Source organism: Phycodurus eques, chromosome 21 (genome assembly GCF_024500275.1).
Source record: "Phycodurus eques isolate BA_2022a chromosome 21, UOR_Pequ_1.1, whole genome shotgun sequence".
NCBI classification, from domain to species: Eukaryota; Metazoa; Chordata; class Actinopteri; order Syngnathiformes; family Syngnathidae; genus Phycodurus; species Phycodurus eques.
In genome coordinates, this window is record NC_084545.1 from 11,966,627 (window position 1) to 11,992,444 (window position 25,818).

General features: G+C 40.1%; 3 protein-coding genes across 8 annotated transcripts; 1 reads left to right on the top strand and 2 right to left on the bottom strand.

Annotated features, from left to right (window-relative positions):
• Positions 1 to 3,966: 3,966 nt before the first annotated feature.
• Positions 3,967 to 5,846, bottom strand: cebp1 (CCAAT/enhancer binding protein (C/EBP) 1). Of its 3 annotated transcripts, none has more exons than XM_061666642.1 (3): positions 5,767 to 5,846; positions 4,628 to 4,915; positions 3,967 to 4,547 (listed from the first exon to the last, which is right to left on the bottom strand). In XM_061666642.1, exons 1-3 carry the CDS (start codon positions 5,767 to 5,769, stop codon positions 4,239 to 4,241), a joined length of 600 nt encoding a protein of 199 aa, XP_061522626.1. In that variant the 5' UTR covers positions 5,770 to 5,846; the 3' UTR covers positions 3,967 to 4,238. The 3 variants fall into 3 exon arrangements, with proteins under 3 accessions (XP_061522626.1, XP_061522627.1, XP_061522628.1); XM_061666643.1 differs by having other exon boundaries at positions 4,628 to 4,912; positions 5,767 to 5,836; XM_061666644.1 differs by having other exon boundaries at positions 4,628 to 4,879; positions 5,767 to 5,833.
• Positions 5,847 to 6,555: 709 nt separating this feature from the next.
• ngdn (neuroguidin, EIF4E binding protein) lies at positions 6,556 to 11,339 on the top strand. Its single transcript, XM_061665957.1, has 11 exons — positions 6,556 to 6,600; positions 6,864 to 6,923; positions 7,119 to 7,190; positions 7,441 to 7,578; positions 7,671 to 7,755; positions 7,834 to 7,886; positions 7,981 to 8,083; positions 9,253 to 9,427; positions 9,510 to 9,663; positions 10,803 to 10,866; positions 11,035 to 11,339. The coding sequence occupies exons 1-11, from the start codon at positions 6,577 to 6,579 to the stop codon at positions 11,052 to 11,054; spliced, it is 948 nt and encodes a 315-aa protein (XP_061521941.1). The 5' UTR covers positions 6,556 to 6,576; the 3' UTR covers positions 11,055 to 11,339.
• Positions 11,340 to 12,449: 1,110 nt separating this feature from the next.
• pabpn1 (poly(A) binding protein, nuclear 1) lies at positions 12,450 to 24,322 on the bottom strand. Of its 4 annotated transcripts, XM_061665960.1 has the most exons (8): positions 24,164 to 24,322; positions 23,829 to 24,017; positions 21,990 to 22,098; positions 20,112 to 20,179; positions 19,756 to 19,862; positions 19,565 to 19,652; positions 19,232 to 19,386; positions 12,452 to 13,140 (listed from the first exon to the last, which is right to left on the bottom strand). In XM_061665960.1, the coding sequence occupies exons 2-8, from the start codon at positions 23,961 to 23,963 to the stop codon at positions 12,951 to 12,953; spliced, it is 852 nt and encodes a 283-aa protein (XP_061521944.1). In that variant the 5' UTR covers positions 23,964 to 24,017; positions 24,164 to 24,322; the 3' UTR covers positions 12,452 to 12,950. The 4 variants fall into 4 exon arrangements, with proteins under 4 accessions (XP_061521946.1, XP_061521944.1, XP_061521942.1 ...); XM_061665962.1 differs by lacking the exons at positions 23,829 to 24,017; positions 24,164 to 24,322 and adding an exon at positions 23,434 to 23,578 and having other exon boundaries at positions 12,450 to 13,140; XM_061665958.1 differs by having other exon boundaries at positions 23,829 to 24,322.
• Between the last annotated feature and the right edge of the window lie 1,496 nt (positions 24,323 to 25,818).

The window sequence follows — 25,818 nt, forward strand, 5'->3', positions numbered from 1 at the left end:
CACAAACACCAATTTGCCACATGGTGGCGCCACACAGTCTGTGACGTTTATTTGAAGGGCCATCATCACTCTACTGCTGAAGAGCTCAACGGTTTGTTGTTGTTGTTATTGTTGTTGTTTTGACTCACAAAGCAAGCATGAAATGATTTCTCTTGACTGCATGACACACAAAGCTGGTGGGATGTTTTTTTTTTTAAAAAATATTATTTATTTATATATTTATTACACTTTCATTTAAAAGAAAGAGTAAAGCGCTGTATTGCATAATTTTCACCATCCATCTGCGTGAGAGGGGCAAAATAGTGGCTGCATTGAGGTGGAGCAATCTTCTGCTTTGATAATAATAAATAATCCTGCAAAAGTCCCATGATTTTGCTATTGCACACACAACACCTCTGTGTCATGCAGTAAAGTGCGAACCACTCAGGCCTGCTGCATTAAATTAATTACTCGCAGACAATGTAAATCATAATTTAACATTACCTGTCTATCTATCTATATCTATCTATCTATCTATCTATCTATCTATCTATAGAAGTACAGCAAAGATCATTTGTTCGTTCAAGTTTTACTTACAGTAAGTGTGGATGAGTTTGTACAGTATGGCTGTTGAACACTCATGTTGTGACTTAAACGTACAGATACAATTGAAAACACAATGCAGTGTAACTACTGAAAATGCAAATGAAAAGCAGCACAATAAATAAATATCCATGCTCACGCTGAAGTTTAAATACTCCATGTTGTAAATTGTTTCCACGTTTGCAACGATGATTCTTCATTACGGATCATTAATTCAATATCAGCATTGTTTTTGCTTTCTTGGAGAAGCCTGAAGGTTTTGCGCAAACACTAACTGGTGCTGGTCTCATTTAAGAGAATTCTTTGATATCTGCTACAAGAATGATTCATGGTGAATGCTTTGTGTCTTGTGCCATCTTAAGAACAACAACTTTCTGGCACTGAAAAGTTGGTCTAATCTAAAAACAAAACACACACGTAAGGTGTATTTTTCAGTTGTTATTGTTTGGCTACTTCAAGCAATATTTATCGTCCGTTCACAATGTTAACAAAGCTACGGGAATGTGTTGTGTTGATAGCATAAACGTTTTTTTTTCTTTTTTCTCATCAGTATGAGTACTATTTAAGTTAATTAAAAAGGGAAATGCATGTGTGCATAGGTGTTTTCCCCCGCCCTTTGTGCCAAGTTACCACAAAGGCTATTGTATGTAATTGACTGTAAAAATGTATTTTTACTTTTATACTTAAATTACTAAGTACATTCCAGAGCCTGTACCTTTTTACTTTTACTTATTACTTCTTTTTATTTATTCATTTATTTGTATTTCTAAAGAACTGAGTTATTTTGCCACCTCTGCTAATAAATAACAATTATCGTCCATGCATATGACTCAATTAAAGGATTTTTAAAAAACAAAGGTTTTCCTATTGCCACATCTAACAGTTTGTTCATCCCCTCGGTAATTTGATTTCTAAGATACTGTCAGTGAAATTCCAAAATAACTCATGATCGGATGATCAGAGATTGTAGCGGGCGTTCGAATATTCTGCCGCTTGTTGGGTAATTTGGTGGGGATTAGATGAAATACAGTCTTTCCTCACTCTGTGGAGGTGTTGCAGTCAACAGGACCACATATTGCCCCACACGACGCTGCGGGACATTTCAACAGACACACTCGGGTCACACAAGAAGTCATTGTTTGGTGCTCAATATGTGATGGCCACGAGTTTCTCACAGCAATACGATAGATAGATAGATAGATAGATAGATAGATAGATAGATAGATAGATAGATAGATAGATAGATAGATAGATAGATAGATAGATAGATTAGATAGATAGATAGATAGATAGATAGATAGATAGATAGATAGATAGATAGATAGATAGATAGATAGATAGATAGATAGATAGATAGATAGATAGATAGATAGATAGATAGATAGATAGATAGTGGTTAATTTGGCAGAGTGTGTATTTTGCTGTGAGTTAGCAATCTGAAGTCCTTTCGACAAAATATTGGCCCGTTTCATGAATTAATTTTAACAAATCTTTCATGATACCGAAGCACGATTACAAAGGACGGTCTTTACGTATCCGTTTCTTCATTTTAATTGCAAATCGAAGTCCTAAAATCTGAAATTCAGATCCAGACAGATTGCTGTGCATATCTACTTCATCAAGGATGTATTGTAAGTGTATTTGCCTTCTCTTTTTTCCATCTCATCTTTATCTCTTTTAATCCTATACTGTATGAACATCAGCGCTTCAAACGTCCGACCTCCTGTGAACTCTTTGTCCACTTGAGAATGTGAGATTTGGAAAGTGATATGATACGACAATTGTCTTGGGCAAATGTATTTATATCAAACATGGGTGTCAGTCTGGCTTCCCCTAGCCCCTCCTCTGTGTCTCCTATCTCTGTGTCCCTTCACGACCATCACAGCCACAGGAAGGCCCTGGCAGCCCAAAACACTGATACTATCTCTGCGCTCCCTCATCTCCTTTCTCCGCTGTGTCGAAATCTTACCCATCTCACAAAGGGAAACCGCTAGTGAACAACGGTCCGTGACATGACGTCCGTTTCTGTGGCTAGACAACTTATGGTAAATGATGTGGCAGGTGGATGCCATGTTCCCTGATACAATAAATAATGTACGCAATGACGGAATGAATACTTTTGGTTGCATCATAACATTATCTATGAAAAAAAAATTTTTTAACAGTCCTTTGATGTTGTTACACAATTTAAAATGACCTCAAGTTTCTCTATAGTGGCTTCAGTTTGTTGAGCTTTTCTGTCACGGTCTTAATTGTAACACTTAGAAACTGACGCAATATTTTTATAGCGCTCATCGGCATGAGAAAGAAGCTGACGATAGGAAAAAAAAAAACATTACAATATGAAGCTACAATTACTAAATATGCACCGCATACTCCACGTCTGTCCTAAAGGTTGTATAGTGTACCTTTCTGATAAAGATCAGCCTCATATGAATATTACAAGTTGCATGATTTGTGACAATAATGGCAAAAGAACAATAATCTGTCATGTACCGTACATGCATCAAAACAAACTGGCCAAAATATTAGGTACACATGCCCAGTTTAATATTCATCCATCCATTTTCTATCCCACTTATCCTCACGATAAGATATGGTAATGCTCAATTTTGACAAAACAGTTTGCAGAGGTAGTACGACACTGCATCATACAAAGAAGTGATTCATATTTTGCCCTTCTCGTGTTGGTCAGCAGAATATTAGAAACGCCTCCCTCAATATATATGATGCAGTGCTGTATGCACTACACCCACAATAACAAGCATATTGAATTGGATAGGTTTGTTTCATTTTTGCAGTGTCATCCAAACTGAGCATTAGCATCTTTGTCAACGCATAATTAAAGATACGGTTCTTGTTATTATTCTTCTTATTAAGCAATTGAGGATGATCATAAATGCATGTACAAAATGTTATATCTTGGCAATGATCTCTCCTTTTTAGGAAAGTGCAACATCAATAGTTTGCCTTCTTTTTAAGAAATGAAGACTGCAGAGCAAAGCAACTGGAACAGTTTTAACAGTCTGAATTACGCTATACATTTTGTCAAAATGTCTCCGTGACGCACCAGTTGAGTATCAGTGCCTGAGATTGTGCAGTGTAGAGGGGCTTAACAAATCCATCAGACCACCACCCAATGTAAAGTTTATGGGGCACTGTAGTTTTAAATTAAAAGTATTGATAATGACCAAAATCTTTTTGAACGTTTCCACCACGGTTACTACACCAGGAACTCTTTGTGCTGAAATATAATAATTACAGTACAGTATTATTGTTTTAAATGACTTTTCAAATTAAGTGTTTGACACAAAGCAGCAAAAAAAAAAATAGTAAAATATGTTCTTTTTTTTTATTCTTATGATGTCAACCAATAGTTATTCACTCACATTCTTGAACAGAAATTTCGGTTTTAGTGGTTGAATGCCATGCTTGATGCCCAGTGAATTTGGAAATAAAAAGAAGTATTAAATTGCTGATTCCCATTCAAAAGGGTAAAACATTCTCATGAAAGAGTGCACATTGAAGCTCTTTATGATGCTGCAAGGTCTCCTCGTTTTTATGACAGGTGGTCTAAAACGTGTGTTGGGCACTGTACCTAATAAAGAGTTCAGTGAGCTACAGTATGACTGACTGATTGTTCTGTGAGATTTTGCTCAGATAGCGGTGACCCCTGCGGCCCCCTCTGCACCCCCCGGCAGGTGCTGCTGGGACAGGATATGTCTGAGAGTGTCCAGCTCCTGTGAGAGCTGCCCGATCTTCATCTGCAGCTTCTGGTTCTCCTCCTGCAGCTGCAGGGCCCTCTGCTGGGTCATCAGGATCCTCCTGCGGGCCTTGTCTCGACTCTTCCTCACCGCGATGTTGTTCCTCTCGCGTCGGAGCCGGTATTCTGCGCTGTCCTTGCTGATGCTTCTCTTGGCCATCGGCGCACGCATGGTTGGCAAGATGAAAGGAGGAGAGAACTCCTAAAAGATGAATCCTAGTGCTCGGTGTTGCAAAATGATATGCATGCAAAATTACAGTGCGGTGTGTCTTTTTGTCTCACCTGCAGATTGCCGCTATGGTTCTGATGGTGGTTCCCTGAACTTGTGGTGCTGTTGAGACAAGAAGATGTGTACGGCAAGTACGACAATCCCATCATCTGCTCATCTATTCTGTCCTCACTGCTCCCTCTCAATCCCTGAGACTGGCTGTATGATATCATGTCCATTGCACCCAAATTGGTTGACCCGGCAGGGCTTGAAGATGTCGGGTTCAGTGTCACGTGGGCCTGGTTCGGGTATGGATTCATCCACTCCTGGATGACAGAGGACACCCTGGATTCACACATCTGCTGGGGTTCAACGTCAAAATGTCAATTAATAAAAACAAATCAAATGTTCTGAAACAGAAGAAAAATAATCAACGTGAGGAAGAAAACAGTCCCACAGCTGTTTCTGTTTTATGCAACTATGGCTATTACCTGCCACTTTTTAAAACAAAATATTGTATTTGTGAAACGCTTACATTTTTCCACATTAGCATTTTTCTTTTCGATTTATTTTTTTTTATGTGTGATGTATTGACGTTTATTGGTACATTAGTGGTTAAAAGTCACAGCCATGAATAAAAGCGCTGCAATAATAAAATATGTAAATAGGCAACAAAATATCTCATCATCATATCATAACAGCCACAACAAAAATAGTAATAGTTGCAGCTTTGATATAATTACGTTTTGTTTTAGCCAAACGTTAAATACCATTGTGTAATTCTATTCGGCAACTGTTTATTTCTACAACTACACTTCGAGCTTTTTCCAAAAAGAATAACAGGACACTTTTCAGGCAATTCAATGCAACAATGAAATCCAATGCAAGAGCTGCATCAACAATTCTGTCTTCACAAAAATATTAAAGCGCACTTTTTATTGACACCGTCTGATATGCATTCAACAATCCATTATTTTAACTCTAGTCTGCTGTCGTGCCAAACTTAACTGCATCCTACTGAGAACTGTTTTGAACATTTTGCCCCACTCAGTTTAGATTAGAAAATAAGGCACATTATTTTGCTGTTAGTCATTCAATAAACCATATGGAACTGCATGCTTTCTTGTAGAAATTCCTAATTGTACTAAAGATGTGTAGCTACTAATTGCACAGGTTTTCCACAACAAAAAAATGATATGATGAACTGACTTACCATGATTACTTTCTCCTCAAACTCTCAGATAATGTTGTCAGATTGTCATCCAGGTTGACAGTTTGGTGCGAGGGGGGGAAACAAAAAGACTGATTCCCCTAATACACCCCCACCCCACTACCACCCTCCATCTCTCTCTCTCTCTCTCTCTCTCTTATACAAAAACACAGGCACACGCATTTTCACACACACCACATACTATTGAAATAGTATTGGTTGACAAAGGACAATGGCTACAAAATGTGTCTCAGTAATATGAATTTATATTTGTTACCATCAACCTTGCCCATATAAACATATCATTATAGTGCATTTATTATGTAGCGTTTGTACTTATGTATTTCTCAAACTAAACACTATTGTCTGAACCCTGGAACCATTTATTGACTTGGTCACCCTTCAGCACTTTTCACCTACATAGACACAACTTGAAAGCATATTCTCACCCACTAAAACACGTTTTGCACGGTGATGCACTTGTCTTGCATAATGGTAAACAGAGGGAGCAAAAGTGAAACTTACTTTTAAGCATAATGATCTTAACATACACACAGCAACTCAACACTGATCACGTTTGCTAATGATGTGGGGGGGGGGGGGGGACTATAGACAGTGGTGGATATATTCTAAAGAGGTGCTTCAATACATCAAATTTGCCATTATTTACACACACACACACACACACATACATATATACATATAAATATATATATATATAGAGAGAGAGAGAGGGGGGGGAGGGGGGGTGCATGGAAATCGCCCAAATGAAATTCGACCCACTGCGACTTCCGTATTTTCAGTAAACGCAAAATGGCTTCTGCCGCCGTCGACAACGTGAGTAAAGTTTTACGAGCTGCCCTTTACTTTGATATTGTTTTCTTTGTCTTACATTCATGCGTGTAATTGAACGTGACCCCTGAAGATTGATTGAGGTGATGCGTAAAATGGAGGCCGAAGAGGAGCGATGTTTGTTTAGTCGTAAAACATTCGGTCAGCCAGCCAGCCAGCCTTCGTGGCCATTTCGATTCACGTCACGCAACTTGCGTAGTTTGACGCTTTCTTCTCATTTCAAAGAGAATTATTTCACTTTCTTGCAGGATTTGATCGATAGCGATTTGCCCAAATTTGTTGAACTGCTGGACAGTCTCACAGAACAGGTAAGTTAGTCATGTCCTACGTTATTTTAGACAAAAGCCTATCAGTATAATTGTATGCTAAGTATTCCAGCAAATGAAATATTCTTAACTTAAGTATTTGGCTCCATTCACTGCTGAAGACACAATGTGACGTAATCCATTTTAGTTCATGTGATGTATTACATGTATATGTAATGTATCAAATGTTCCCTGTAGGTTGCAGCGGTTACCAGTCATGTTCAACAGCTGATAACCCAAGTGAAGAATGGTGCATTTAACACGACAAAGGTGAGTGCAGAATTGGAAATCAAAAAGTAATCTTCGCAATGTTATGTGCATTTTACTTACTGATTCCACAAAGTGGTGATGACGTGGAGGCATGCACCTCTAAATGTGGACTTGCTTGTAAATACTGTAAAAACGGCAGTTGGGGTGCGAATGATGAACCACGGCCAAGTGGGGGTTCACAAGTATGTTTTAATTTAAATTGCTCTGCCGAGTAGCCTGACTTTCTGTGTCTTCTTATTCCCCGAGACAGGGTTTGTCGTTTCTGGATCTTCGCTATCACCTGCTACTCTTCTATCTTCAAGACCTCACTCACTTGATCAGCATCAAGACGGAAGGTGAAAAAATAAAAGAGAGTGAAGCCTTAACCCGAGTGGTGACGGTCAGGACGGTAAAGATGTTTGCCTATAGACACTCTGCCACTAACTACACTGTAACACCGTATTATTAGCAGTATTAGATCTTTGGTGTTCTTTGTTTTAGGTCCTGGAGAAGATGCGACCTCTTGACCACAAACTCAAGTACCAAATTGATAAACTGGTGCGCACAGCTGTCACTGGCAGTTTGGGTAAGATGTTGTTAAAGTTTAATATTGAATATGTTCAATCATATAACAGTGAATGAAACTCCAGGTTTGTGGTTTCAGCTGAAAATGACCCGCTGCAGCTTCGTCCCAACCCGAAGAATCTAATCAGTAAAGTACGCAACATTGCATTTGACTCTGGAATCTTTCAACGGAATATACCCGTGTGGGCTTGTTTGGTCACTTTATATTTTTTATTTTTTAAAACAGCTGAGTGAGTCTGAAGATGAAGACAACCAGGCACCAGAGACGAAAGCGACCCACTCTAGTGGCAAGAAATACGTTCCACCCAGGATTGCGGCTGTATATTATGGTATTTATATTCTGTTTTTATTTCATTACCTGTCATATTGATTTGCACAAAGGAGCATTAGGGCCACCCTGATTAAAATGCAGTATATTAACTAAACAAGTCACTCTGTCTATGACATGGTTACGTGTTGGTATGGTATTCTTCCATTCATAATATGAGGCGACAAAATCCATCAAAGCAGCCATTAATTGCAATACCATTCCAAAATCTTGACCGTGTAATATGAAAGTGCAGTATAATTTGACAATATCCTCAGCATTGCTCATCCTTAAGCAGGAGACAAACCTGATATTGTTCCTTCACTTTTCCATGCTACATTACTTTATTCTTGTAATACAGTGAGACACATCGGTGAACATTTACGATACAGATATAAAATACAGTTTAATCCCGCCCACCTTCTTTAAACACATTTCAAATGATTAAAACACACTTAAACGTATAAAACACACATTTTAAGTACTGTATTTCTTAGCGTCTGTTTTCTCTCTTTTGCCATCAAGAATTGGGAGACAATCATATAACATCAATTTCAGGAAACAAATAGAAGACTCACTTGAACACTTCTACATTTAAGGAGCAAAGTGTGCTGGCTTTAAGCTGTTTATCACTCCCAGTTGAAGTTCACTATAAAATTGAACTATAAAATACTATGTAATTTAACATTATATATTCAAACACCAAAAACAAATCCTATAATTTTGTCTAACAAAAGTTGGCTAGCTTAATGGTAACATATGATGCAAAACACCCTAGATGGGCTAGCAATAATTAGCATTGATATTACATTGTGTACTGTACTGTAATTATAAACCTTCAAACAACTGATACACATAAGAGTATACATTCTTTACATCTTAAATCTGGAAAATATAAAAATGTTTATCTCAAATATATGTTTTTTTTTTCCAAATGTATGACTTTAATCAAGGAGGTTAAATTAAAAAAAAATATATATATATAAATAAATAAATATATATATATATATAAATAAATATATATATATATATATATATCTCTCTCTCTCTCTCTCTCCCCCCTTTTCAGTATGGCTCTGATAATTCTTTGAAAATTTGTTCCAGTCATGCCAGATACAGTGATCCTGTTTCGAAAATGTGCCTTTAAGAGTTTGGGTGAAAACTTAGGTGATCTCATTCTTTGCTCACGAGATGGCGACATGACAGAAGCAGACAAGAAGAAGGCTCAGGTGGAGCGTCAGCGGCGTGCTGCGCTGAGAAGCTCTGTGATCCAGGAGCTGCGGCAGCAGTACAGCGACGCTCCGGAGGAGATCCGAGAAAGACGGGACTTCCAGACTGAACGGGATAGCCGTGAGGAGCTCCACAGGTGTGTCTGTTTACTCGGGATGCACTTTGTTCCATGGGACGTTGAACGCTGACACTGATTTTACCGGTGTGTAATCCTGCAGGAAACATTATGAGGAATCCATGATGGTTCGACTGAATGTGTCAAAGAGAGAGAAGAACTCCAGAAAGCGAAGAATGATGTCCATGTCAGGTCAGCTGGGCGGAATCACCCACTTTGGTGATATCACAGCGCTGACGGGCGGCGACGGCGGCCAGGTGAGCTCATGCTGTCTAATCCCAGTGCCGGTTTGCTTTCTCGCAAGGTTTCCCTGATTTTATCATCTCAAAAACCTAATTCGAAATGTCGTTCATGCCTGGGAGTCAAACTTTAAAAAAAAATTGCCATAACATCAACTGGTGCATATTAGTTAATTAGAACATTCATATATACAGCATATTCAGTAGTTCAATTCAAAATGTTAAAACTCGTAGATTAGTCTACCAAAATGATATATAAATTTCATGATTTTATTTTTAGAAATTTTATTATGGTTTACAGAGGATGGATGGATCCCCCAAATTATCCAAAGAAATTACATTACATAACAGTTTTTAATAGAGAAATTAGGTAGGAATTGGCCTCTTGTGTGTCCAATGAATCTATGTAATGTATGACCTACTATTTTTTTAATTGAACCACAGTGAAGCCAAAGAATATTAACATTTTGGCATTCGCATATTTTTATTTCGGGAATCTATTCTCCTTGATTTGCTTGTTTTCCTTTTTTTGCTCAGGCCAAAGCCATGTCTAATACAAAAACAGATTGGTTTGGTACCATCTGGTGGCATCTTTGTGCAAAGCAACTCTGTTGTGCTGAGGAGAGATGCTTCATTTAGTCAGGCCATAGCATTGTTTTAAGAGATGAAAAATGTTTTGATGCAGTCTTGTGGCATTTATAGTTAAAAATCTTTTTGGGTGGGTATGTATAACTACAGGATTTTTGCTATTCGCTGCGTGTCCATCCCTATATATAGGAATAGCAGGGGTTTCCTGTTAACTATTTGAATACTACTGTTTTAATTTGTTGACATGCGCCTGTATTGTATGTATTATACTAGGAATGAATTAGTGGGACTAAAACCAGTTCAGACCAAGTCAGGTCAAGACCACCAACGGAATATTTACAGGCCCACCGTGATGATGGTTAGTTTAGTAATTTTTCAATGTGGAAATTTATTTCATTTTATTCTCATAAGCCTCTTTTTTTCTCTGAACACAATAAAAAAAAAAAAAACTGACATGTACGAGTGTCACAGAGCAGCCCGTTTCTGTCCAGCATGAAAGGGGCCATTGAGGCTTGTGTGGGTCACATTGCCAATCAGCGGGTGCTAATGCTTTGTGGTTACTGGCGCAGGATGCTGATAACCCTCGGCCCAAGAAAAAGAAGCAGACCATGAAGAAGAAAATAAAACAAAAAGGTGAGGACATTTCAAATACACGGGCCAGTCAAAATTTTGATTTCCTATTATGCATACAGCAATTCAGTTCACTTGGAAAGTTTTCCCTTCTGTTTCATTGACTAGGAAAAGCACTCCTTTAATGTGGATGTCCGTTTTGTCTCTCTGATCTCATTTGTTTTGATACAGCTTTCAAGAAGCACAAATAGACCAGAGTGGAGCTGTCATCACTTCACATTTAACATCTCGAGAGAAAATGTTCAACTGTTTTGTTTGTTGCCAGATGGTTGAATAACAATAAATAACTGAAATGTAGGGAGTTCCTTTCTTTTATTTATCTTCTCCCCAAAGGAACAGTACAATCTGCAATAGTTGTAGAGGTAATATAGAATAGTTAACAATTGACACCTTAGTCCACTTTGATTAGTGGGCATCCTTGGAATCATGCAATGTTCTTTTCTGGGTCACTCCTGGCATTTATGATTAAAAGTTGTAAAAACTAGGATCCATTCCAATTTTTTTTTTTTACATTTTATGATAGCCCTAATCTATATGCGATTTATACCACACCACAAAAAAAGCCTTCTTAGGGAATTTTAATAGTAGTACTTTAAGCAGCCAGCAGTTGTCTACTTACTGATTTAGCAAATGTACTGTACTATAATTGTGATTTGAGAAATGACTTAAGTGCACCGGTTCTCAATCCTACAGGGACCTGCAAAATATTTTGCAATAGTAATTTCTTTTTCAAAAGTTCGTACTGTTACCGAGCTTTGGTAAAAGGAACACCAATAAAACAAACATACAAAACCAATCATCACATAAAGCTAACATCCCTGCATGGATTAAAAAATCTGGGAAATTGCCCCCCCCCCAAAAAAAAAGAAAATGGAACGAAGGTCATTTTTCTTTTGTGTGGGGGGGGGGGGGCAATTACAGGAGGCTCATTTTTCTTTTTTTTGGGGGGGGGGGTGCAAAGTGTCAATTCATGACATTTTTAAATTCACATTTAAATGACCAATGTATTACGATTTCATCTTGGAAATTTACATTTTTTTGTTTCTTAAAAAAAAAAAAAAAAAAAAATTACTACTAAATGTTATTGTGTGAGTTCCCCTAAAGAAAGGACAACTTTTTAATGATGGTATTTCAGGGTAAACAGTTCTGTTTGACATTGGGATTGTGAGAGGGTTCCTGGAAAATTTTCCAAGAATGTTTGGGTCCCGAAGCCCAAAAACAAAAAACCCCTGGATTCCATATCCTAGATCATGTTCCTACTGGAACACAAAAAAAATCCCATTTGGTCTTCTTGAATGGTAGCACATTGGTTTGACTCTTAATGGATAATAATGTGATGATATTGTTTCAATATAACTGAATTCACTGAGCCAGCACAGTGGATGGAAGACTCTAAATTGCCCGTAGTTGTGAATGTGAGTGCGAATGGTTGTTTCCCTGCAATTGGCTAGTGACCGGTTCAGGGTGTACCCTGCCCGAAGATGGCTGGGATGGGCTCCAGCAGCCCGCAATCCTAGTGAGGATAAGCAGTAAAGAAAATGGATGGATGAATTCACTGACACAACTTACTTTTTACACATCTTTATTTTTTTGTAATTACAGAACCATGGGTTTAAAAAAAAAAAGTTTAAAAAAAATTTTTTTTCAACCCCAACTTCCCTCTTTTTTTTCCTCCCCAAGAAAAGAAATGTCTTCACACAACTCCCACTGTCTCCAACTTACCCCGCCCTAAAATAACAGCCCACTTCATTTGTTAAATTAAATCAATTCCACGAGCTGGTCAGCCTCCCTCCGACAAGCCGTGACTGCACTGCGCATCGTCAGAATGGGGTGGGGCCCAAGTGTAACACCCCTCCTCCAGACACAAACACACACACACAAAACACCATCTTGCTTAGTCTTCCTCACTCCTGAAAAACCTGCCTGCCTCTCAACTATGTTGGCGATATATAAAAATCGGGTGTGGAGCTGGCGGCTTGTTTAGTGGCATTTGTACTGCAGTGTGCGTAGTGTGTGTGTGCGTGTGTGTGTGTGTGCGTGTGTGTGTGTGTGTGCGTGTGTTGAGGTGTGAAAAAGACAAAGCATCCTCAGCGTTTGCTGTTGTAATAAATGCCCCCTGTGGCTGGCCTGTGGTCGCCCTGTCCCCCTCCCCCCCACACGGACAGAATGGGGTGCGTGTGCATAGCGGGAGCAGAGAGAGAGAGAGACGCTGCGGAGACAGTGGGGGGCGGCGGCGCCACCTGGGGAGGGGTCGTCAGCCTCCACTGGTCCTGAAACCTGAAACGACAAGAAGTGGTCTAATATACAGAGAGAGGGGTGAGAGGAAGGAAGGAGACACGGGGTGGGTGGGGGGTAGATGGGGGGGTTGCACCAAATAAAAACAGTGATGTCTGCCGAAAGAATAAAACAGATGTCTTGCAGGAGACGGGCATGAACGTATGTGGGGGAGGTGGCCACGCAGCGAAGAGCCCCACCATCCAGAACAAGAACAGAAACATGCCTTTCTAATTTTCCATTGAAAGCGGGTCAGTCGCTGCCCAACAAGTAGTGTGGTGAAAGAAAAGAAAAAAAACTCATGGTGTTGATCTGAGGAGGCTATAAGGTGAGGAGTCAGAAATGGAGAGGGGGAGGGGAAGTGATACAGCAAACAGACTAAAACAACAACTTGGCTATTGCAAAGTTTCACATTTGAACAACAAAATATATAAAAAAAGAAAGAAAAAAAAGAAAACGTCACTAAGCCCCCAGCCCCCCTTTTTTTTTTTCTCTCTTTTTTTGGTGGTGGTGGTGGGTGAATGAGTGGGCTGTGGATGGTGTGGAAGCAGGATGTCACAGCCAGACCAAAGGAGACACTCCTGCAGCCTGAGATACCATCATCATCGTCGTCATCATCATCATCATCATCATCATCCCCGCACCCAAAGCAATAAGAAAATAAAAGCTTGCCACCATACTTTTTGCACCAAAAGGCCAGCCGGCGTATACCTTACCAGGGGGGCCGCGCCAACCGCCGCACACGCACGCTCACATACAAATGCACACTGCAGCCAGTCAGTCTCTCTGTCCAGAAGGTTTTTTTTCCTTTTTTTTCCTTTTTTCTCTCTTCTGGAACTCTTCTTTTTTTGTTGGGGAAAGGGGGGGCATTTTTATAATGTGTGTGTGTGTGTGAGTGTGTGTTTGGGAACAGAGAAGGGAGAGGGGTTGATAGTAAAAGGAGGGGAAGGGTTGGAGTGTTTAGTAAGGGCAATACCACGATGTTCGCCCTCGGCCCCTGGAAGAGAGAGAGAAAAAGAGGGTGAGTTTCTTTCTTGTTGTCTTAAGATGGACACCAATTTCCTGGTGTGGTATTCAAATTGGTGTATGCGCTTGTGGGCAGACGTGCTTTAGAAAATGTGTCTTGAAGACAACTGGGACAGTGTTTTAAAACGTAAGACGTACCATCTTAACACTGTTGCGCATTTGCTTTTGCGCCAGTGTAGCAATACAACGAGTAAGTGTGGAGGAATGAACTAGGGTACAGTGAAAAGCTGAAATCAGCCTTGCAAAGAAAGGATGGGAGTGTTTAATTTCAAGAGAAGTGACTGTGAGTGTGTATCTGTGGCTAGGTGTAAGAGGGGTAGCAAAGGCACACTCTCCCTCTTTCTCTCTCTCTAGCTTCTTTTTACACAAAGATTGCACAACCCCCCCCAAAAAAAATGACCCCACTATGGTGCCATTCTATTCTTTACGTTCAAGAGCATTGGCTTCTGTGATTTATTGATTTTTAGACAGGGCGACATGTTCTTGTTGAGGCGTAATATTTCCCTCATGAACCAGGTGTAAAAGGGGCTTTATATTTGTATGAGAGTCATCATTGGGGTCACTCTGGGGAAACACCTCAAAAGACAAATACACACAGACCCTGCAAGACACAGCACACGCACACCACAGCATTATCACTCAAGAACAAACTCACACTCAAGCCAAACGTATTACAAAAGCCCAAGAGGGGCCACCCACCCCTTTAAGGCGCACACACGTACGCAGACTGACACCAGTGGACTGATGCTGAGATCAGGCTGCAGTAATGAACCTTTGTCTCTGGGAGTGCACACATTAACGCATGGGTCGGCGTATCCATGTTTGATTGTGTACACGAAGGGACACACACACGTGTATGTGGAGAATCCTCCAGATTCTTCTCTACGTTGACTTGGGAAGATAACATGATATTTTATGCATGCGCTCGAAAGTCAATCAAGTCGTGCACACTGACATTCAACACAACCAAACTCGTGTTGAGTTTTCAGATGGTCACAAACATCCAACTGGACAGTATACCGTGGCATCTTAACAAGAGTAGCACAGTCATGTCCACTATGGACACATGACAAGACAAGTACAGTATATGGTATATGCTAGGCTTTACACGATCAGGAGGTTTGGGGCCAATCACAGAATTTAAAAAAGCGATAACCGATCACAGGATTTAAATGTCCTGTTCATTTACTGTATATACACTTGTGTACTTAATTGCTCAAAAAATTATATTTACAATAAATAATGTATCTTTGTTCATCTATTTATGCCAGTGAGGCATAGTGACAGACAGAACAAATGAATGGTCTTCTATTAAATGGCAGGAATTAAATACAGTAATTAATGTATCCACTTTTTGTGACATTTTTGTTTGTTGGTGTGTCGTGAGATTTTTCAATTGTAAAATATTTTCCTTGACTCAAAGGTTGGAAATCACTGCTCTAGTTTAAATATACAATGGTTTAGAAAAATCTTTGTACTTTTAAAGTGTAATCTATTATGTTAATTAGAACCAATTCTACTGTAATTTATGGATAAGAAAGGTTACCCTTCTTCCGCTCTCTTTCTCCTTCGCTCTGATATTGAGAGACAGAGCAAGATGTCCATGTTTGGAGGAGGGGGATGGTGCGCCAGTTGCGTTAAGGTGGAAAATGACTGCCTATTCATCTTTGTATATGTATGATGTAGCTTAAGAAAAACAGTCAGGGGCTTCTTAGCAGCCGCCAACCTGGTTGTATTTGAACTGTCTCCTTGCATGCAAGTTTTTATTGAATTGTATCTCTCACTTCTCTCAAAGAGCTTGTCTATTAAGGGTAAAATTTTCCCATGACAACAATGTTTAATTCTATTATTGTTTGTCACTTTTATAGCATACACGGAGTGACAAACACCTTGAAGCACACTACATTTAATTGAAGACGTTTGCATTTCCTCAAAGTGATTTGATGCTCCCATTTCTTGACAGCGAGTGGGTGAGAACAGCTTAAGGAAGCTTTAAAAGGTGTTTAAGTTTAAATAGGTGAAAATCTGACACAGAAAGAGGCCTTACAGAGAAAACCTATTTTAACCCGCCACACGCTTTAAACCTATCTTCCCAAGCTCTCTCACAAGACAAGATTCTTCAGTGAAGTATTTTTGACATAAATCCTGTTATTGCCATCTAAACACTACAGTCACTTATTTTGTCACGCTTTTGTTAATACACTGCAGTACATAGTCGGACAGACTTGTATGCCTATAAGTGTGTTTTAAATTAAACTTTTCAGGTTAGCTGCTTATACACTGTTTAATTTTTAAGACCTTTGAACGATGGATTTAAAAAAAAAAAAGGGAAAAAAAAGGAAAAAAAAAGGGGGGGGAATAATGTTTAGAATGATCAAAGCCTTAATTGAGAAAAACTAATTTTAGAATTTGTAAGGATCTGTTTCATAGCTTAACAGTGCTCATTCTTGAAAATGTCCAACGTGCACAAGTACGAGAAAAGCATGAGCGACTCTTGTCCATTGATGTGATTTACTGTGAATGGTGGAGAGACAAAACTGGACTTCTCATCTTAAATATAGGCAGAGTATTTAAAAACACTTTTTGGATAAGACCGTGAGGAAAAGTATGCGTGTTTTTGCATGCATGTAAAGTATGCATTTCCCCCCCCCCCCAAACATTCGGGCGACGATCCATTATTTTGAGAACCGCTTGTTGTCGCCATGGTAACGGGTGTATCAAGTTGCGATGAAAGGTCTCATTTTCCGAGTCACGCCTTCCCAACGGTATTTGATTTGACAAGCTATAAAGCCCAGTGATTGTAAAAGACGGGATATGGTGATATCGAAATACATGTCATGTAGTGTTGCCACTGTCTGACCAAGATACATCAAGATTTCATAGCAGTAGTCTGACATGGTGAATCGTGAAAGACCAAATTTGTATTTTAGTCGGATCCAGGCATTAGTGACCAGATACCAAAGATGGCCTCACAGATAAATCTAAACCATGTATCTGACAAAGAACTTCCAGTAAGGGTATCTCCATCAAGACAAAGTAAAAAGCTACCACAATAGCCTCTGTGAAACAGTGACAATTTTGCTATAGTCAGTCAGTGTTTGATCCTAGTATGGAAAGACTTGTGTCAGTCCAAATTCCACAAGTAATTATCATCCGCAACAGGTTAATACAACTGATAAGCAGCAGTAACGAATACAGTTTCCAATGTGGTAAGAGGAGAGGGCAGGGACATGCCAACTGGTCAATAGCTATTAGAAATTAATTACTTTTCAGAAGCCCATCACAAATACCCATAGCGCTGATCCAAATACAGTAACTTGCGCCGAGAGGAACACAGTCGTGTGCACAAAGTCTCCATCTTTCCTGAAATGGCCACGCCATGCAATGAACCCCACAGATGAGACAGTGACATTTCAAAAACATGCAAATGAGTACAAATCTTGCCTGGATAGCAAAAATGTGTAATGCGACAAACATTTTTAACATTTCCACTACCGTTCTAAACTTTGAAGTCACTTAGAAATGTCTTTTTTTTAATACACTGTCAAGTGAATTCAGATTTGTTTTTAAATAATTGCTGAAAATGTGCAAAACAAAAACTATGTTGTACTCAGTTGTGAAGATAGTGTTAAACTGTTTTTCACCATGTAAGTTTTCCTGATATTTTGGTCGTGGCTAAAACTGTGTATAATGATGCACTCTGAAGTCTGGCATGAGTCCCCCACCCACACTATATAAGAACTTGAGCGCCTTCGTTCACATAAGCGGTTATGTGACGACGTGCAGTTAGCTAGCTAGCTATGACTACTAGGGTTGGGAATCTCTGGCATGAGGCCGATTCGATACATATCTAGATACACAGGTAGTGACTAGATTTAAAAACTATCTTTACGGGCGGAACAATTCGATTCAGTATGGGATCAATAAGATTCTCGATTCGTTTCAGTGCAGAAAAAATGTCAAAACACATTTGGCGTGATAGGTGTGGATCGGGGTTCCGCTCAAGTGTAGTCGCTTTAGAGCGCCTCGTTGTCAGCCGTGAGTGCGTCCACGTCACGGTGAGCAGGGCAGAAGCGCCTGGATGGGGAAAAGAAGGAAAACCAAAGATGTCCGACGTGTTGGCCAGCGCATGGACTGGGGCTTCGGGCCTGTGTGGACGCCTCAAAGCACCTTGTCACGCCGTTAAAAAGCCTTGTGGCGACCCAGTGGGATATATTCCAGCCACTGGAGGCTTTAAGCGGAAATATTTTCACGGCTTAAAAATTTAGTAATGTGTAGGCATAAGAAAGATTATGCAGTTATGTGTAGGCATAAGAAAGATGCTAGACGACGTAACATCCATTTTTTCCAGGTCGTAGTAATGCTATTTGAATGACAGTTGAACGGAGCATGGTTCCAGCGCATTTGGCAGATAAGTCTACAATCTATGAGAGTGGAGACAAGAGCTTGATGGAGACAAGAGCTTGATTTTTCATGATTTTGAAGCCTTAATTTATGTATGTATGTATGTATGTATTTTTTTAATCATTCAGATTTGGCAACTTCTCTTTTGTGTCAAATTTTTAAAACTTATTTTCATTTTTTAGGGACTTTAAAGCAAAGCAGTTTTCTAATGGAGATAATCAGAAATACGGTCTAGTAATTTGTGGTGGTAGAAACAGTGCTTTTCTTTAAAAAAATAAAGATTATTCTAAGTGACCCCAAAACTTTTGAACAGCAGTGTACATCTATTTGGCTCTTTTGTTTTCATCTTTCCTAGATGAGAGGAATGCGCTGTCATCTAAAATCAATGACCATATTATATTTATTTAGGTTCCTGACAAGCTAGAAGTATCCAATAGGTGATTTGATTTAGGCCAATCTTCAAACTTTATTTCATTACCCTATCTCAAGATAAGCAACAGTTGTGTTGTGATGCATGATTAAAATGTATCACCATGTGGGATGTGAGAAGATGTGATTATGGCTGCTCACGGTGGGGATACAAGTCTTCCCAACCATTTTATGAGTGCAACAGGTGAAGATGATGTTCATGCGGGTGCGGTGTCCTCCCACAGAGTCCACTGACCTGAAGGCCCGTCCTCTGCCTCTGGGTGGTGTGTAGCCACTATAGTAGCGAGCACGTGAAGAGAAGTTTCCTCCTCCCCGTGATCGGAACCGGGCCCGGGAAAAACCGCGATCTGTGGTGCTGATCCCAGGTCTGTTTGTTCTCTTTGCGCCAACCTGAAAATTTGAAATTTGAGCAATTAAGATGAGATAACCTTTATTATTCCCACAATGAGGAAATTTGCAATTAATACCAACTTTTAGTGGTCAAGTCAGCATAATTGCAAAAACATATTGTCACAGTCATACAAAAAAAGCAACTACTTGAAACAACATAGTTCCTATCAAACATTACCTTGATCTGTCTTCCTCTGAAAAGAGACTCATCCAAAGCCATTGCTGTTCTGACAGACTCTTTGTCTGCAAACTCGATATAAGCAAACCTATGGAAAAAAGCATAATGAACTTATGGCAAATATTCAACCATACAGAATATATACTGTACCAGCAATTAAAAAACGCTATAAACTCAATCGAATACATTACCCTTTGGGATGCCCTGTGTATTTGTCACACAGGATGGTGACTCTATTTACTGAACCACAGCCATGGAAGTGTGCCTCAAGCTCCTCTGCAGTCGCACCATAATCCACCTAAATTAAAAATGGAGTGACTGTTCCCGATGAGAAAATAAGCACAGAATATTTTCTAACTAGTATAATAGTATATCAGTATTATTATCTGTTGTAAACAAGCTGTCGACAACAGGGACAAGCCGTCTGTTAGGAGATACTCTTCCAAATGTCAAAAATAGTGGGGTCCGTCTCTTTTGTGACAGACAGTAGTCACAGCAAAAGCTAAACTTTTTGTGAATGTGTGCCAATGAAGAAAAAGCTACTCACGTTTCCAACATATATAGATCTGCCATCGGCTTCCATTTTTTCTTCAAACGACATGATGACTGGGCCGACTGTAAAACGAAGGACACAACAACCAATTGTGAGCCAGGAATCCAAAATATCAAAAATTATGTACTGTATCGCTTTTTATTAATGTGTTTAAAAAACATTGGAAATTGTCAAATTTATGTGATTATTGCCATCATGCTTTGTAAAACCCTGGACAATACTACAGTCCCAGTTAGGTCTGTCACGATAATTTTTTTCAAGACAATATACATCCATCCAGCCATCCATTTTCTGAGCCGCTTAGCCTCACAAGGGTCGCGGGAGTGCTGGAGCCTATCCCAGCTAGCATTGGGCAGGGGGTGGAGTACACCCTGAACCGGTTGCCAGCCAATCACAGGGCACACAAAAACAAAACCATTCGCACTCACATCCACACCTAGGGGTAATTTACAGACCTCAATTAACCTACCATGCATGTTTTTGGGATGTGGGAGGAAACCGGAGTGTCCGGAGAAAACCCACGCAGGCACGGGGAGAACATACAAACTCCACACAGGCGGGGTCGGGGATTGAACCCCGGTCCTCAGAACTGTGAGGCAGACACTCTAACCAGTCGTCCACTGTGCCGCAGACGATATATATTTTCACAAAAACTATCGCGATAAACGATATTGTGGTGTTTTTAATGCGTTTGAAATCATGAAAAATAAGACCAACCCTTATTTTTATTTTATTGCTTTTGAATCAGTATTGTTGTTATAATTTCGATTAAATCGTTTTTCTTTACTCTGCGATATGGATCCCGCTGGATCTGAAATAAAGAATAAAGAGCTGCAACACTGGCCTGGTTCACATGGAGCCCTCTATTCCAATTACAATCAGTTTAGAAGCCCAAACTGAATGAAAATGCTCCATGTCAAAACCTCAATCAGAATAAACAGCCTGAATTTCATTCGGTTTCACGGGGGTGGAATATTCCTTTTGCCAAACTGTTCAGAAGTAAATTTTCGCCATTCGGAATAGAGCTGGGAAAAGCTCTGTCTACGCATGCTTTGTCTCAACGTAGATGCGCAGTAACATTGTTCAGGCACGGTGCAAATATGGCGGCTCCCGACGGAGCTGTTTCTAACTACTTAACTGTAATCAAGCGTTTTTTTTTTTTTTTTACAATAAACGTATAAAAACAATCCCAACTACTGTGCTAGACAAGACCTCCATCTTGATAAATGACATGATGTTCACGACAAAGTGCGCATGTCATTCGGCTGTTCCGATTAAATGTAGTGCACAGCATGTATACACCCGAACGGAATAAATCACATGTAAACAGTTGACCAGAGATCTTCAATTGAAATGATTTCAACCGGAATGACAAAAAAAACTCCATGTAAACATGGCTACTGTGTGGTTGGTCTGCTGAATGTGAGCCCTTCACCTGTAAATTAAATATATGTTGACGTTTGCTGTTAACTACTGGCTGAATAACATGCTCCTGAAGTTATGCTTAATAAACAGCTTTAACGTTCCCATGTTTGTGTTAACCGGGAACTATCAAAACGGATCATAGTGCTGATGTTTTAAACAACATCGCCGATGGAGCGAGCTAAGTCCAGAAAAACTATCGTGTTCATTTTATTTATCAAATGTTAAATCAATATAGTAATTAGTGTGACACGCTCAGTCCCAGTGTATTCCAGTCAAATCCCATGGATAAGTGTTGTCTGTGCACACCCAGACATCACTTCCAAGCCATCTCCTAAAATCTACAACCCGCATCTTAAGTCTGGTGTACCCTTAAAGACAAAGAGTACAAGTAATTAAAACTTCACTTTTTAACAATCTAAAACACTTCCAAATAAATGAAAAATTTACCTGGTGGGGGACTTAGATTCATCTGTTTCTCCACCTCGTTCTGCAGCTCCTTCAGTTTCTCTGCCTCTTCCTCCATCTCTCTCACCCGGGCTTTGATAGCCTCCAGCTCCTGAAGCAAGTACACAAATGTGAGTGAAGACTATGCGTGTACATCGAAGTAAAAATTATGAGTCGTCACCATTGTGGGTTGACGACTGTTGGCAGTCGAGTCTTACAGGGTTTTTAATGTTTGGCTGTTGTCCAAGAAATTGTTAACACCCATTTGCTTCAATACAGACAAACTGTGGTAGCAGCTGCCTCCTAAAACCGTAAAAGGGTGGAGAACATGTGGCCCGTGAGACCACATTTGATCCGACCCACCATGTAATTCTAAAAGCAAAACCAAGTAACATTAAACCTACAAATAATAAATGCCTTTGGTTGTAAACCTAATTTGACCATCTTTTCTAATAACACTTGTTTAATTCTTATGTGTTTCCATTACACAGCTGGTTAAATAGTCACATGATGTCCCTGTGTAATGTTTTATTGCTGATGAGATCAAATTTGGGTCAAAAAATCTCAACGCGAAGATTTTTGTCTTTTGGCTTTCTATACAGATGAATAACTACCACACAGATGAATATGGACATGTTTGCAAGTCCCCACATCTGTGTATATATATATATATATATATATATATATATATATATTTTTTTTTTTTTAAACATTTCATGCTGGAAACACAGAGACAGGCAGTGTCCCCGTGTGAGTGTGGACCATCCTGGAGAGTGGTGCATTGCAGTGGGAGTCATTCCAAATCCATTCAGAGCAATGCTGACACACACCCAAACCAGCACATAAGCCAAACGCAAAGACCCACAATAAATGGTCATTGTAATGTAAAGGCATGTGCAAACACGACTTATAGCATGTGCTCGCTTGCCAGTATTGTCTTATTAGAAAAGCTACAAATGGCAGACGAATTGCACGATCCTGAAACGATTGCATTAAGGGATGCGGGCAGACACGCCTTAAAGGCCGACGTGTCGCGTGGGCCTGGGGTTCAAATGAAAATTTGCATCTTTCCAGCTCATGCGAAACACGACGAGTCGTTAATAGACGCTCGGCGCAAACTGAAAGTCGAGCATGTCTGCCATCTCCACCCTAGCCCATCTTGTATAGTCGGCGAGCTTTGCGTGGCCACACACACATTTCGACTCTGCTACATCGAACGGCGCCATACATTTAGTCCCAACCAGCAAACATGGCGCGTTTTATCTGGCCACCGGCGACCGAGTCCAGTTCTGGTTCAAGCACGAGCACTGTATTGTATTGTGTCAAGGTGGCCAAGGTAAGAAGCTAGCATTAGCCGCTTGTAGCTAGGTCATTTTCACGTCCCAACGTTGCCGCAGCGAGGAAAGCTGTGGAGCGGAAAGGGGGACACAAAAAAACGTGACATTACCGTCAAATAGGGCGACTCCGCAATCAAGGAGAGTGACGCGACGCTGTACTGTGGCTGCGGTGTGTCCTCCCCTCGCCCCTGACTAGCTCAAACATCCCCGTGTTGCAGCTTTGCGGTGATTTGTATTCCGAGGCTCAGTCTCGAAACTAGCGCCCCTCTTGCGCCAAGATGGCTGCCGATATCGCGCATGTCACCACCCAATTCTACTGCACTGCGCGAACCGTAATGGCGGTTCGTAACCAAGCTCGCCACCCCAACCACATGTGACACACATTTTGGTGACTTAGTGAGAAATGGATAGGACTCCATAGCCGAGCTAAACGTGGTTATAGTGCTTCGCAGTGGCTAGGATTTCGCCATTAACGAACAAGACTGAAACAATGCCCTTCACTTACAGGGTCTTCAATTGCGGCCTCTCCCTCTTCTAAGCCCGGCTCCTCGTCGCCGACGCCTGGGTCTTCCAGCTCTTGGTGTCCAGGGTCGGAATCGAGTAGAGATTCCTCCGCCAGTCCATTACCGAACTCCGCCATCGGCTCGTACCAAATGTAACGATGCGCCTCGTGGCCAAACCAACGTAGCAGGCCCTACTCACACAGAAGGGGGAGGGGGGAGTGAGCGCCCCGGTCAAGAGAGGAGGGGGAGGGGGAAAAAAGGCGGAAAATGCCGCTTAGTAAAGTTAAAAGGTGAAATAAAAGCTAGCAACGATTCGGCCCCCGTTTGAATAACGTACAAACGTCAAACAAATATTGGTGCTTGAACCGCAACCCCCAGATAACCGCCTGGATTCCCGTCAGAGAGTCGAGTTCAATGAATTAACTCTTTAAAAAAAAACAAAAAAAACACGAACGAAGACATGAGATCCGCGGCGTCCCCTCTGTTCACAAATGGAGGCCGGAGGCGGAGCAAAGCGACACTGCGGACGTATGAGACAACTCCATTTGCTATTGGACGAATAGGGCCAGCCTCTTTATTCCTGAGCACATGTCAATTGGTTAATGGCGTAGATTTTTCCGGATGCCGAATCGAATGTGTGATTTTAATTGGATTAAAACTATGCCAATCAAATACACGACAATCGCAATCCGTCAATCAAAAAAAAAATCTCTGAGCTGTTATATAATTTTTTGGAGCCAGTAATAAGTGATAAACCGAAAGTCACAAACACAATAATAAACTCAGAAACAAATCCTCATTGGCTAGTTAAAGTCAGAAGCCATATATATATATATATTTTTTTTTTAAGTATGCCGTTTTAAGGAACTCCTTAATGTGTGGCTGTTGACGTAGCAGTGCTGTGTTTAAAATACATGGTTTTGGATACTCATTTAGAAAACAGTACTTTTATATGTTTCGGCGCTTTCTTTCAAAAGTTCCAAGAACACTTTACCAATATACTGTTTTTGAGTCTGTCACTTTTTACTTTTTGATTGATTTGACTGGGGCTAATTTTGATAATGAAAGAGACAATGAACCCTAAAATAAAGACCAAATCCCCTTTCCAGCTCTCGGGTACCCTTGGTATGTACTGGTTTTTAAATTACAGCGAACATAAATAATACTTTGGAATATGCCATATTTTTTTATATACAGTATCAGTTGGGTTTTCTTGTATCCAATCTTGGGTAAACGCTAGATAAATAAATCCGTGTGAGATTATATTATTGATTATGTGTTGCAAAAAGGACAGGTTCAGGGGAAAAAAAAAAAAAAAAAGTAAGGTTTTGAGAAATTGTGATGTACACGAAGAGGAGAAGGTCTGGTTATTGACTTTCACTTTTAATAATCATCAGACTGTCTTAATATTTAACATCTGTGTGTATTGTGTACGGACATGTACTTTAAGTGGGTCAGATCCATACAAAAAAAAAAAAAACATCCATCAATTCAAATGTGAGTGTGAAGTCTTTATGTTTAGTATGTATGATAATACATACTAAATGATAATTATGATAATAATATAATAATAATATGATAATACTCCTGACAATCTTGCTACCTCGACGATGCAGGACAATGTAATTGCCTTTACCTCCTTGATTGCTTGCAGGAGGATCCTTCTCTCATGTAAATCTCCACAGCCTCCAACCTTAAAAACATGGCTGCGTGATGTCTTATTTCTCCTTAACTTGGAGAAAATTCAATTGATTATGAGAGTGTGCTCTGATGGGTTTGACACTCATTGGAGAGCCCTGCTTCAATATTATGAAAGACTCTCACCTGGTGAGGTTATTATACACCATTGCCTGCCGATGTTGGTCCTTCTCTCTCATAGCTGTCCTGCCACAGCCACCACCCCAACCCCCACCACTTTGTGATGTGAGCAGCTGTTATTTTTGCCTCCCATAGAGCAACCTGAATAGTGTAAGTGACTGTTTTACTTACGTT

Coding starts and splice junctions, on each gene's coding strand:
- cebp1 (XM_061666642.1), bottom strand. Junction 4,548..4,627: donor ACCATAGCGGCAATCTGCAG/GTGAGACAAAAA, acceptor TTCATCTTTTAG/GAGTTCTCTCCTCCTTTCAT.
- ngdn (XM_061665957.1), top strand. CDS start 6,577: ATGGCTTCTGCCGCCGTCGACAAC. Junction 6,601..6,863: donor CTTCTGCCGCCGTCGACAAC/GTGAGTAAAGTT, acceptor ACTTTCTTGCAG/GATTTGATCGATAGCGATTT. Junction 7,887..7,980: donor CGAAGAATCTAATCAGTAAA/GTACGCAACATT, acceptor TTTTTAAAACAG/CTGAGTGAGTCTGAAGATGA.
- pabpn1 (XM_061665960.1), bottom strand. CDS start 23,963: ATGGCGGAGTTCGGTAATGGACTGGCGGAGGAATCTCTACTCGATTCC. Junction 20,180..21,989: donor GAATCTAAGTCCCCCACCAG/GTAAATTTTTCA, acceptor TTCGTTTTACAG/TCGGCCCAGTCATCATGTCG. Junction 13,141..19,231: donor GGCAGAGGACGGGCCTTCAG/GTCAGTGGACTC, acceptor TTGTCGTTTCAG/GTTTCAGGACCAGTGGAGGC.